Source organism: Myxocyprinus asiaticus, chromosome 21 (assembly GCF_019703515.2).
Source record: "Myxocyprinus asiaticus isolate MX2 ecotype Aquarium Trade chromosome 21, UBuf_Myxa_2, whole genome shotgun sequence".
Classification (NCBI taxonomy): domain Eukaryota; kingdom Metazoa; phylum Chordata; class Actinopteri; order Cypriniformes; family Catostomidae; genus Myxocyprinus; species Myxocyprinus asiaticus.
In genome coordinates, this window is record NC_059364.1 from 28,889,040 (window position 1) to 28,903,638 (window position 14,599).

The window sequence follows — 14,599 nt, forward strand, 5'->3', positions numbered from 1 at the left end:
TAATTCGCTGTTATTAAAGCTAGGCTTAGGCTTAGATTTAGTGGTAGGGTAAGGGTTAGGGTTAGGTTTAGGGGTAGGTGTAGGTGTAGGATTTCTGTAGGACTCCAAATACACGCAATAACCAATGTGTGTGTACATTTTAATGTAATATAGGCCTATTGCATAAATTTTACATCAGCTTGTGAAGGCATTGAAAGTTATTAAACATTTCTCAAGTTATTAAAAATAAATTATTATGGTTTTGGCATTAAAGGGTTTCAAAAACATTAACTTTCAACTTTATAGAGATTAAAGTAGCTTTAACAGATTAAAACTGATGTAAGTGCTTTTAATTAAATTATAAGCTTCACAATTCTGCCTTTAGACACTCCAAAAACTGGCCCCATTCACTTCCATTGTAAGTGCCTGACTGTAATCTCAAATTATTATTTTTTTTACCACAAAAAATGATTTTTGTAGTAAGCAACATTATGCCACAAATGATGTCGATTGAGCATAATTTGTAGCCTATTTAACCAAAATATTCAAAATATACCAGCCTTAGTTGGTTTGCTGGGCTTAACTGGTGGTCTCCAAGCCTGGCAAAGCTGGTCTAGCTGATATGGCCAGACTAGCTAATATATATATATATATATATATATATATATATATATATATATATATATATATATATATATATATAATCTATTTTGTTTTTAGTTGAAAAAGTTTTCACAAAAGATAGGCACACTTAAAATGTACTACAATTTGTTCTCTGCATATCTCACACTGCACTGATTTTGTTTTTTAAATCTCTCCTTTAGAAATATAGGTATAGAAAATGAGTAGCCTAATGATGACCAGCAAAGGGGAATTTGCATTTATAAAATATGGAAATTGAAACATGTATTTAGGTCTAATTAACACTGAATTAAAATTATTTTTTTTATTTAGTTTTATATTCAAGTTGATCACGATTGTTATCTTTACAATCTCATTTAAAAGTTGCGTCCTAAATTAGTTTGGAGTGGGTTACTTAACGTACAAACATGCGCTCCCTTGGTTTTCATACTAATGCTTTCATAACTGTTTAGTTCACAAGTTTGACCAGTAGGTGGCATTGTTACCTAACTGACTAACTGAACTTTAGAGTCAATTTAGACAGCACTTGTATCTGACTGGCATAGAGGACAAAGACTAAAGGCTTTAAGCAAATACGGAGGCCAGTGGGCCTATATAATGTGTCCTGAAAAGCAGCTTCGGGTGTCTGCACTTGCTGAATAGAAAATCAATTTAATAAGAGATTGTGTTGACACAAATTGTGGAATTAAAAATGAATGGCAATGCAATGAAAATCTAACAAAAATGACCAATACGTTGTTGTTTTTACTGAGTGCTTTTGCCATTTCTTTAAATAGTGCCACAGAGCTTTGAGAGGCAGTATGAAAGCAGACACATCGATGTAGAATCATTTAAAGCCCCATCGGGAATCCTAGTAATGGTGGTCCTGTAGCTACGAGTGTGTTTACTGTCCATTTACAGCTTTCGCCAACTCGGGCGCTTACCCTGGAGTTTAACTTCGAAAGGTTGCGCTCCAGCGAAGCCCATTAGATTTTTACATTCAGTGCTCAGAAACTCTGGGTATCACTGGTGAAAAATTAACAAGGGAGCCGGGATTCCATTACACCCAGTGCCGTGGCGCTGTGATCTTGCACAAATGGAAATCCAGTTCAGTGTTCAAACATCATTTTACTTTCATATGATAAAAGATTTATGTGTGTGCAGTGCGCTTGTTCAGCGTCATCTCCCGATGGTTGTGCATGATGAAGTGGAACACAAGAAGCACAGCCAAGGCTGAATATCTAACAACAGGTATAAAAGGAAAGTTATATTTATATATTATATAGATTCAGAGTTACTGTAAAGCCGTTTTTGAAACTGTAAGCTTGCTGTATCCATTTGAAGCTGTGAATATGTCACAACCGCATACAATTTTATGTTCGTGTGGACTGAACACCTCCAATGTACAGTATTTGTTTGGCCTACATGTGTTTTCAGCTTGGACGTCAAACTTAAAACCTTTCTCCACAAGATGGCGAAACGTGCATACGAGATCAACCAAAGTGCTTCCGTCCCATTGAACACAATTGAGAGACGCTGTCGAGCTTGGTTTGAGACTGCATACACGCCTTTCACTGGTAATCCATCCCACTGCTTTAAACTGAGGTTAAATTGATAAGGGCAAGCAGTCTGTATCTCCCATCTTTTGCTTTCATGAGACTGCACTAAATAGGATATGCGTAACACCTACGTAATTAAGTATGTAGCCTACAGAAAATAAGCTCCGACAGTCTGTAATTCTACAACACTGATTTTATTATCTGATAAAACTTTACAATAACTGGGACATTGCATAAAACAACAACCATCGCTATTATCATTGTCATCACTTTTTACTTGGCTGCAATAATGTATGTTAAAAAAATATATATATAATTCTTGAAATAATATATATACAAATGATTTGATCTGCTGAAGCTTTCAAAGTCTGTAAGTGGACGTCGTGTTATGTTTCCCTTCTGGACGTCGTGTTATGTTTCCCTTCTCGAATTAACTATTTTAAGGTAGAAATTGTAGTGTATGTGAAAGGGCTCCGCATCAAGAGACAATGCAAGTTCTCTAGCGTCTACTAAAGAGAAAGATTTGAGTATATCCACTGGAGCATGACTGTGCGCAAAAGCCCCAGTTGTAGTTAATCTAAATGATGTGCCAAGACACCAGCAGCTAACATGACATCTGTTTAAATACTTTCATGCTAATAAACTCTTCTCGAATGGCGTCTTTGTTAGTGCGTCAAAGATTATTTACAGAATGAGTCAATTGCTGAATAGTTTCATGATCGTTGAGCAGGATCGCAGTAGGAGGCTGTTAGGACTATTGGAGGCTGTGAGGTCGAGCTCTAGCGCACAGCGGGGCTCCAGTAGGAGCGGCGCTAATTGAGGAGGCCGAGCCGAGGCGAGCCAGTAGAGCGCAGGAGCGCGAAGAGCTGAGGCAGAGCACGGTACTTGGAGGTGAGCATATTGTTTAGATGTGTAAAATATGAGACGAAATCTCTTTTCTTTCTCAAATATTGATATTTCACAATGTCTCTTGGCCTCCACTAAATAGTCAGCCAATACAATTGTATTATTATTATTCTGTTGTTGCTGTGAATATTTTTTGTTATATCTCTATCTTTCCCAATTTTATCTTTATGTACACATTTAGCATACACCGATCAGCTACAACATTAATATTGTGTAAGTCCCCCTCATGCCACCAAAATAGTGCCAACCCACAACCCGCATCTCAGAATAGCACTCTGAGATGATATGACACCAGAGCGGTTATCTGAGTTACTGTAGACTTTGTCAGTTAGAACCAGTCTGGCCATTCTCTGTTGACCTCTCTCATCAACAAGGCATTTCTGTCCACATAACTGCCACTCACTGGATGTTTTTTGTTTTGTTTTTGGCACCATTCTGAGTAAATTCTAGAGACTCTTGTGTGTGAAAATCCCAGGAGATCAGCAGTTACAGAAATACTCAAACCAGCCCATCTAGCACCAACAATCATGCCAACGGTCCAAATCACTGAGATCAAATTTATTCCCCATTCTGATGGTTGATGTGAACATTAACTGAAGCTCCTGACCCCTATCTGTATGATTTTATGCACTGCACTGCTGCCACATGATTGGCTGATTAGATAATCGCATGATTGTTGGTGCCAGATGGGCTGGTTTGAGTATTTCTGTAAATGCTGATCTCCTGGGATTTTCGCACACAACAGTCTCTAGAGTTTATTCAGAATGGTGCCAAAAACAAAAATACATCCAGTGAGTGGCAGTTCTGTGGACGGAAATGTTTTGTTAATGAGAGAGGTCAACAGAGAATGGCCAGACTGGTTCCAACTGACAAAGTCTACAGTAACTCAGATAACCGCTCTTTACAATTGTGGTGAGAAGTATATCATCTCAGAATGCTATTCTGAGATCCAGGTTGGTGCTGTTTTGGCGGCAGGAGGGGGACCTACACAATATTAGGCAGGTGGTTTTAATGTTGTGGCTGATCAGTGTATGTATAAATGTATAATATACACATATAGCGGTCGTTTTATTCAATAAAAAAATAAATGCCTGTTTGTGCTGAAAATTTGTTAGATTGTGGTTCGGGTTGCAACAGTAATTTTTCTTAGGCTAATTAATGTTGTTATAATTACACTAGTAATTACAAAATAGTACTTTTTTTTATCTATTTATTTTAAGAAAATAGCTTTTTGTAGACTTTTGTTAGCCAGAGCTTTATGAATTACAAATAAATTTATATTGTTTTGTTTACTGCATTCACCTCCGATGTAGTTGTCGCCTTATCCATTTTAAAATATAAGTTAACAATATATATATATATATATATATATATATATATATATATATATATATATATATATATATATATATATATATTTTGTGGTATATGAGTTACGTTTTATTGGGATATTTAAGTTTGGTTAAAACGTGATTGCTATAGAAAATGCAGGTGCTCGCAGTAGTTAAGCTGTCTGATACATGCCGCTTAACACCCACCCCCTTGTCTTCTCCGAGTGTTTTTTTTTTTTTTTAAAGAGATAGAATGTTGCGGGAGAGACTGAGGTTTTCACACTTCTGCCTTGCAAGAGGTGTTGTAGTGAAACAAATTATCCATTAGTATTTCTTGCCTGTTAACTCTTACGTTTTTCACAAATCACAGGATCTCATCCGAATTAAAGTTCAAACTTGCACTTACACTGCTGATCCTGTATCATTGCTTTGTGACCCCAAAATTACTCTTTAATAGAATTACAGTTTTTAATCCCACTTGCCAAAAACATCGCATCACATGCTTCTTAGTCAAAACAGTACGTTGCACTCTCAAAAAAAAAAAAAAAAAAAAAAAAAAAAAACCAAGGTACAGTTTAAGGTACAATGGCATTGTCACTGGAGTGGTACCCTAAAAGAGAAAATTTTTGCACCTCTGGTTAAAATATCCCTAACTCCTTTGAGGTACATAATTGTACTGTGTATATTTAAAGGCACGTTAATATGTTCTCTGGAAACAAAAGAAAACCTACATTGTTGTCTCCTTAAAGGTACAAAAATGTACCCAAAACAAGGGTGCCACATCAGTGACGGGTTTTTACCTTAAACGGTAGCCCAGTTATTTTTCTGAGATGTTAACTTCTCAGAAATGATCTTTCCAAAGTTAATTAGCTTTTCATGTAAAGGAGGGTTTTTAGCCATTAGACTAATTTCTCTTATTACAGATGCAGAGTAACGGAATGAGAATATTTTTCTTGAAACCCGGTGGAACATGAAAAAACAACAATGAACTAAGAAAATAAGCCAAAGTAAATAAAATAGAATTAATCGAAAAGTGTGCAAAATATGCCAAGTATTACAGAATAATGAAGTGGTGTTTCAGCTGCTGCTCTTAGTCCTTTTGATGTGTGCAGTAGTAAGCATGCATTTAAAATGTCTTAAACTAAACAATGAGATCTAAAGTAAGGGTCGAAATTACTGTCAACGTTTGCATCACACTTTACGTTGTTAGAACTACTGAACCCCCCTTTCTATTGAAATGTTAGCCCATAACTGGAATATCACGAATGATCAGATAAGCTCAGACTGTTAATATCAGGCACCGTCAGGCCAGTGGTTCTCAACCCTTTTGACTCCAATGCCCCCCACTGTCCAAGAAACTAGACGTGTCTGATTAAAAGAATGAATCATGGGTCATTTTTGATTCTAGAAGTTTCAGAAATAGTCTGTTTATAATTTGTAGGCGTACATCTTAAAGTATTTTTTTTTTAGCATTTTGATTAAGTTTAATTATTTTAATATTTTAACAATTTTAAGTCAACTTGAGGCCCCCTAGGAAGTGTGCTGAGGCCCCCTAGTGGGTCACGGACCCCTGGTTGAGAACCACTGATGTAGGCAATATACTGAGTTAAGCATTTTGCTAATTTTATATTTTAGTCATTTTGTGGGTCCATCCGTTTTCCTCATACACACCTCAGTCTAATGCATAGCTTACAGCAATCTCAATACCCTACGAACTCACAGTGTCGGTTTTAGTTCCACATACCTTTCTCTGTGCCTATTTGTGAGAAGGGGACTGTTTCGGGAGGAAAAAAATGCAGTCTTGCCAAGAGTGGTTGCACTGACAGACTATGCTGAGGCTCCACGCGTTCAATCCGGGTCAGAGGGAACTGACGCTCATTGAGAACTGCATGAATACACACGAATAGAAAAGTTGTGTTCAGTTAACCGATGAAATCAGAGAAAAAACAGGGCTGTACAACCTTTTCTTATTGCTGTCTGTGGTCCAATTGCACTCATTTGTCTCTGCGCGGCTAAGGTTATGGGAACAGGACAAAAAAAATCTATTCTGCCTTTTTGACACCCTTGCTATGATAATACACACAAGCGGAGGGGCTGGAAATGTGTGATAAAGTTATGCATTGTTGCTCTTGTCACGTACTTTTGTTTACTGTGCATTTCATTACATACAACAAGGATGACCCTAAAAGTTTATTTTTAACGATTGAATAAAACGATTAGTCACTTTAAGTTATATATGATTCATTATGAGGTTCAAGAAGAGTTTGGGAGAGCTCATAGGTCTCTTCAGTGGCCAGATTTTTTAGTCATGGAGCAACACATTTTCAAGATGTGTTAGTGCTAAACCATCGAAGATGATTTCCCTGCCTGTCCAAAAAGTCAATGCTATATCTGTACGCAAATTATATCATCCATCAAACTCAAGTAATTAACCTTTGTTTACCATCTGGTTATCTTACTCTCAAATAAAACTCCTCATGATAAAATTTTCAGACCTAAACATGTTCGGGATCTGTATCGGCCAATAAACCAATATAATCGGGAAAGATAGAATGATTAAGATCAGTATGAAGTGACTGTATCTCCATCGGTCAGTGATAGCCCATACTGCCCAAGGATTTCACAGGTAAAATGTAGTCTTAGTTGTTTTCACATACCCGTTAATGCATATCAAAGGCTTCTTTATTTTAGTGCATTTATGCAGTCAAGTGTCATTATGATCTATGTGTATTTCCTTAAGGTCGCATAGATTTAGATTTAATTGTGGCGATATAAGGCATACTGAATAAACCTATAATTATGAACGCATGTATAACAGTCTAATATACTCAGCCTTATTAAGCCTTCCTGGTTGTGAGCCCAACAAAATATGGATCCTGCCAAAATTCTTTAAGAAAAACACACACGGGGAGGATGAGACAGAAAGAAGAAAAGACGGGAAGGCATAAACTGAATAGCTATATGAACAAAATGTCAAATCAATTACTTTTGCTCTCCCTTATATACTTAGTTGATTCCTTGGCTCACATTGAAAGGTGTAGTCGTGGAGACTTTTTTCTTTTCTTTGTTCTTTTTCTTTTTTAAGTATGCCAATTTTATCTTCGTGAATTGGACGACATTAAAAAATATGACAAATTAAGCTAGCCATTGGTTTAGATGTTGTTGTTTTTGTGTGTGTGTGTGTGTGTGTTTTTTTTTGTTTGTTTTTTTTACATTTGGCAAGTATAGCGGTTTATATATTTATATTTTTATATATTGCTTTTTGGATTGAGAACTTTACCTGAACAAAACCGGGAAAGCTCGAAATGGTTATATAAACTACAATTCATGTTGCTTTCAATGTAATCATCATCACTGTCTTCTTCCTAAAAAAATAAAAAATAAAAATAAACTGACTCTCACCTCCATACTTGTACTTCTCTGGGCAATTTGAAACTTTGAATTGCTGAATTTCACGTGTTATTACCTCATTATGACGAATCGCTTTTGCTGTATTCCTCATTTGTAAATCGCTTTGGAAAAAAAGTGTCTGCTAATGTAGTCAAGACAGCCAACCATATGTCTTAATCCATAAACGCAATAAATGTTCCAAAATCCTTTACTTAGCATGACCTTATACAGAGATCATTTTACTTTAATAAACAGTGTAGGTTTGTTCAAGTGAACTCCAACAAATCTGGAACATTTATTTGAGCTTCTAAGTCAAGTGCTTTGTACGGGTTTCTGTTGGTCCATAGTGTTACTCGCACAGATGTCTTTCCTCTTGAATCACACAGTTTTAAAAAGCCGTTTCGTCGGCTACAATGAGGCACTGGGCCGGGGGAGAAGTCGTTCATGATTTGTCCATTTGAATGTGCCTTCACTTAATTTTTGCGTACATTAGTCGCTCTATTAGGCCAATGTCGAAATTTGACCGTCACAGCGAACTCCAATAATAATAATAATAATAATAATAATAATAATAATAATAATAATAATAATAATAAAAACTCTGTTTGTTTGGAGTATGCATTGTTGTACGTCACGTGTTTAGTAAAAAAAAAAAGGCAAAAGGGAGATACAATAGTTCTTATGTTATTGTAAAGAAAAATGTTTTGTGGAAATGACACACTTAATACAGTTTTATAACAAAATTCAATAGTGTATTTTCAGTTTAGAAACGTATACATTAACAGAAACACGCAAGAAAGTAACATTGAAATACAAGCGCTGGACTGAAAACATGAAATAGACTTGATCAGTCGATGATGATATCAATATTTTCTTTTGCATTAATCTCGACTGATAATTGATGGTCACAATCGTTCTTTCATGGCATAAAAACAGAGAAACAAAACGCCTAGACCACTTAATAGTCACTTTTTGACGAATAGTTTATGTAGGGACACCAAGTCAAGAAAAGTGAACAGGGATAGAAAAGAGAATGGAGGCGGTAGAGCAATATTATTTACAGGCGTATTTTTTACACATATATTACAGACTGTGAGAATGGTCGCATTATTTAAGATATACATAATTCAATATAAAATCGTGAAATAAAAATAAAATTCTGAAACAGTCATAACGATTTAATTCCATATTTTGACCAGTACCCCACACAGGCAGTGACAGAAGTGTAGTAAAAAGGTGCTTACGACTCAAATGATTGTCTGATGAACATAAAGGAAAAGAGGATTGCATCCTGGCTGCTCGTCGTCACTCAGACTAAAACAGAAAAAAAGCGCTGGACACCGTTTTCTGGTAATTCCCTCTTCGCGGTGGTCCTGGTAGACATAACAAGCGTGGGGCATTTCCCCCGTATACAAAAACAAGAAGGGGGGGGGGGGGGAAAGATATATATATATATATATATATATATATATATATATATATATATATATAGAGAGAGAGAGAGAGAGAGAGAGAGAGAGAGAGAGAGAGAGAGAGAATTTATATATATCATGCAAGTGATGGGGTGGGGAAAGGTGTGGGTGTGTTCCATTGAAAGCGCTTGAAAAAAGACGTGCTTTTATGCTTTTGTTTTTTGTTTTATAATAGTAATATCAACTGGTCCTTTTTAATCTTCCTCGATAATTCATGAAGTGTATTCAGGTCCATATTCCCTGTATATATTTCTCATTTTGCGTATCATACATCGCATTCCGAGTCACTTGATGTTACTGAAAGAATTGACGTGCCAGTGTCGACCCGCTCTGTAATACTCGAGACACTGGTAGTTGGACTAGCCGCTGTTGATGGCGACTCCGCCGAACTGCGTGGGGTGCAGCCGGATTCTGAAAGGGACCGCATGCCATTCTGCCCTATTGCTTGGTGCTGGAGCCTATAATAGAAAATTGAGAGAATGGTATGCCATTAGAATGTAACAGTTGTAGGCCATTTTTTCACTGAAGAACACAACTATTTCATTTTAAAACGATTTAGATTTAAAAAAAAATAGTGCTCTCATATTTGAAAAAAAAAAAAAAAAAAAAATGGTAAAGTGATTTCTACAGCTATGTTACTGAAAAAGATTGCATATAGCAGTGCTATATATCTCTATAGGATTAAGCCTACATACAAAACACTAGCATATTTATAGTCTGTCCTCGGGATTTGGTTCACTTCTCAGAATATGTATCTTGTACTGATAATATAAGTAGGCTATTGTTTCAATTGTATGTTTATATGTTTAAATTAGATGACGTCAGTAAAGTAAATGGCTGCCGTCTTAGTATGCTGCTTGACCAAAAATGTCATGATAGTTTGACTTCTATGCAGTGATGTGAAATGCTCCGCTCAAGTACAATTTGTAATTAAATAATATAACTCAATTTTATTTACTTGTACCAGCCATCAAAGTATGTACTTTGTCTTGGTTACTTTTTTATACTTGTATACTTGTCAGTGGGTAAGGGGAAAATACATTTAGCAAATCATCTGAAACACACCTCAAAAATTAATTTACGTTGATATGTGTCTTGTTAATATAATTCATGAATTAAAAATCTGCAGTCAAGGAAATTAAAACTAACACAAACCCTATAGACGTTTTTAAAATAATTTAAATGAATTATTTTTTTCTTACTGCATGTTGTCAGCAAAATTGTATAAATTATATATTATATAAATATTTGCATTTACATTCTCATGTTGTGAAACGTGTCTGTTTTAGGTATAATTACATTTTAAATGTTGCAAGTAAGATATGCTAAACGTACAGTGTTTTATTATTATTATTATTATTATTATTATTATTATTATTATTAGGCTTTATCAGTAACTGTATTGTTATTTCTAAACAATCTGGCAACACAAATGTGTGATCAACGCTTACATATGTGTTAAGGACGATATATAAAAAAACTATTTTGTAACAATAAGCAGAATACAATAGGAGGGCTTTGCTGTGAATGCTACATACACAGCGCTTTTTAGCTGTTCCAGATTTCATCGATGAATTTTTAGAAGAAAACCTTTTCCCATTACATTCCTGTACGTTAACAACTTTATAGAAATATTTTAATCTCTCTTTTTCTGCTTTGGTTGAGACTTTCTTAACATTTTACAGATCATACGTTACGTACGTTAACAACTTTATAAAAGTATTTTAATCTCCCCGACTTTCTAAACATTTAACAGATTGCACAACTAAAATGTCGTCGTTCTCCCTTCACCATTTCTTTGGTGTCTTTTGAAGTCTATTTCAGCTTTCACTGCAATACTTCCTTCACTTTGTCTTCACATATTTCACAAAATGTACATTTATACATGTATTTAAATAATTTCAGCCCCAACGTTCCAATGAAATGTAAACATTCTTAAAGTAGCTGACCTGTTTTTTGCTGCCGCTGCCCTGTCTCGTTGCCTCCGATTTTTAAACCAATTTCCGACCTGTGTAGGAGTGAGTCCAGTGGCTTGTGCCAGTTCCCTTTTCTTGCTGGGGTTTGGGTAGGGGTCCTGAAGGTACCACTCCCGTAAGAGACTCCGTGTCCTCTCTTTGAAACAATGCGTCTTCTGCTCACCGTCCCAGATGGTTCTTGGCAGGGGAAACTTCTTTCGCACCCTATACTTATCAACCGGTCCTAGGGGACGCCCGCGTAGTTTCTCGGCCTCCTGATAGTGAGCCTCTAGCCACATCGCCTGTAGTTTGCCATGCGAGTCCTTGGTAAATTTGTGGTTTTCCAAAATGTGGTAGAGATCACGAAAATTGCCTGTATGAAAGGCAACCACAGCTCGGGCACGTAGGATGGATTCATGTTTGTTGATCGCCTCGCAAGCGCCTGGTGCTACTGGAAGCGACCACAGAAAGCGACCCAGCCGCTCGATGTCCCCGGTCTCCTCCAGCGTCTCGCAGACGCTCGCCACTTGCTCTGGAGAGAAGTTTAAGGTCGGTAGCTGAAACATTGACAAGTCTTCGGGAGACCTGGTGCTGGGCGCGCTGCTCGCCAAGAGCAAAGGGCGATCAGCAAAGTTTGGCAGGAAGAAATGAGAGGGATAAAGCTCTAAAGGTGATCTGAAAACCATGGAAATGACCTGAGAGAGAATGAAATTTGCGAAGGAAAAAAGAACGACGAATTCAGATTGAATGATTCAATAGCTATCGCCTAATGACACCAGCCTCATAATATCTCCCCCTAAATCCACCGTGAGTGTAGCATTGAAATATTTTGTTTCGCTTTTCTATTGGTCTTCTCGCTGTCGTTGTAGGGTTGTCATGGCAGCCCTGCCAATCACTGTCAAGCGTGCCAATCATTAGCCAGTACGTAGAGGCTTTCACCACTTCGGCTGCAAGCACGGGGGGTTATCAGGAACTCCAATCTCAACAGCACCCTCCCTCCCGTGACTCGTGTGAAGTAGAAGCAGAGACTCGCCTATTTGTTGAATGGAATGAGCAATTAGTGGGTGGAATATTATTGTGATCTTAACGAGGCTCGTTAAAGTTAAGAAGATATGTAGGGAGAGAAGGCGGGGGTGGGGGCTCGGGATGACAGTCACAGACACGGTAATGTACATTTAAATGAAGCGCTAAAACGGCATCTACAACAGGGTGCACAGATAGGCTATTGCATTCTTTTGCGCCTCATATGAAGACACATTTTGTGAAGGAGACGAAGCAACGTTGGCTCGCTGAAGCAATTAATACAATAGCCGTAAAATCGTTTTCGAAACTATTAAATTCATATTTTTTAAATGTTAACTTATTTTGTTCAAATCAGCAGCCGCATTTGACGCATCGCGACACTATATGGCTATGACACGACTACAGACGAATCGCGCACAGACAGTGACAACCGTTCACTCTTTTAACAGTGGACGCACATCCCTATGGCAAAACACTGGCCCATTGCCCAGTGCATGTTGATAAACTGTCTTATAAAGGCACATTATTTTTTATACCAATTTATTTGCATTTTTTGCAACATTGCGATTTTGCTCAGTTGTTACTGTTATATTATAGCAATATTTTTTAGTTATTTTTCTTAAAAGCACTTTGCCAGTTTCACGAGAATGGAGGACATAATATGTCACGAGATTCGGCTTTCAGGGGCCTGTTGGTATGGATTTCATGACTTGCATCAAAGAGTTTACGCTGCATTATATTTAGACAGGGCTTAGTTGGTGTTAACATTTTACGCGTTTACTCGATTAAGAACAATGACCATATTTTAAGAACACGTACAATACGTAATGAGTCGCAACATCTAAACGTTTTTCTAATCTGCCTATATCTAAAAGTGACATAATTACCCTAAACTCCATTCCCCGTAACTGTTCAGGAATTCTGAACATTTCCGTCTCTTTCGGATTTTGATTTACATTTGAAACCTATGAAATGAGAGAATAAAACCTTTGTGCATTGTTTGTATTTCATTGGCTTAATTGCTTTGTTTTTTACTATAGCCACTCTTATAGAAGATTTACAAAAATGCAAGTTCATGTCTGCTTTGAAGAACGGGGAGGAAAAGGATTTTAGACGTTTTGTGTCAGGTTGTGTCTCAAATCTGTTTGTTCTTCTGTCACAGAAAACTTAAGTGAAGTAATTCTAAGGGGCAGTTGAAATGATCCTTTTGGAAAGCTTTTTGGACTGGAAATAACCTGAGTTATTTCAGTGTTGACCGCATTTAGAAAATCCTTTGGTCAAGCTGGTTTACGTTTGGAAAAGCTATTGAATACAGAATGTTCTTGTTGACCTCTGACCAAAGTAAGCATATTCTGGGGGCATCAATGTTTACATGATATGATCAAAGATGATTTGCAAAAAGTAATCGCCTGTAATAATGGAAATTACTTAAGCGACATTTAAAACAGGAAAATGCGCCGAGTTGCAGTAAAATCACTATTGTTTTCGTTAAGCATGCCATTAGCATCCCCAAACACTTGGTTTAATCGTTTGTTTATCCCCAAGCTTTCTTTGCCTAGTTCAGTAAATACCGATGAACCTTTGTTTATCGCTGACAAAAACATGAAGAGAATGTAAGAGACAATGGATTGTACCACAATCACATATATTATTTAAATGTGTGTCCATAATTGATTCAGTGCTTTAGAGTGGAGTGACATCAGGGGTTTCAAACTTTACTCGTAATTTCGGTGTCCACTGTCTCAGACCCATTTAGTTTAAACCAAGTGTCGTAACAGCATGCGAGAGAGCATTGGAAAGAGCTCGACCGTATGAGAAGGTAAGTAAACAATTTCTTAGTTCACTTTTCAAACTTGCTCATTCTTATCATCACACGAAAATGTGTCCTCCCATCCTTTCACAAAGCCTGGCAAGTACGCGGGTAACATGCATGAGTAATATTGTGCAGTTGTGTGGTGAGTCGGGGACTTGCTAGTGTTTGAGGAGGAAAGGGAAGGGGACACTGTCTTCTTCGGTTGAGAGGTTTTTTTTTAATTTTTTTTAAACGTATTCTGTTTTAATACATCCACTTAGGTCATAACGTATTGCCAAACAGGAAAATGGTCTCCAGTATCGGTTGCGTAAATTCAGCAAATTCTGCTATCAAGATACCTCTTCTCGGGAGAGCTGTGGTTTGAGTATTTTTTTTTTCTTTCTTTCCTTAAACTAAGTCACTTGTGGTTTATTAAACTTTGTGTTCCATCGATTTTGACCCATTGCTCGCTATCTTTCCTCTCATCTCTTTCACAGCCTTTTCTACTATGGAATTGTTTCGTTCTGTTTTTCTTGGTGTCATCCAGCTAACAATGAAACTGCTATTTCTG

The 14,599-nt window shown here is 37.0% G+C and overlaps 1 protein-coding gene across 1 annotated transcript; it reads right to left on the reverse strand.

Moving 5' to 3' along the window:
• Positions 1-8,542: 8,542 nt before the first annotated feature.
• On the reverse strand, positions 8,543-12,250 carry six3a (SIX homeobox 3a). Its single transcript, XM_051648469.1, has 2 exons — positions 11,208-12,250; positions 8,543-9,716 (listed from the first exon to the last, which is right to left on the reverse strand). Exons 1-2 carry the CDS (start codon positions 11,897-11,899, stop codon positions 9,524-9,526), a joined length of 885 nt encoding a protein of 294 aa, XP_051504429.1. The 5' UTR covers positions 11,900-12,250; the 3' UTR covers positions 8,543-9,523.
• Between the last annotated feature and the right edge of the window lie 2,349 nt (positions 12,251-14,599).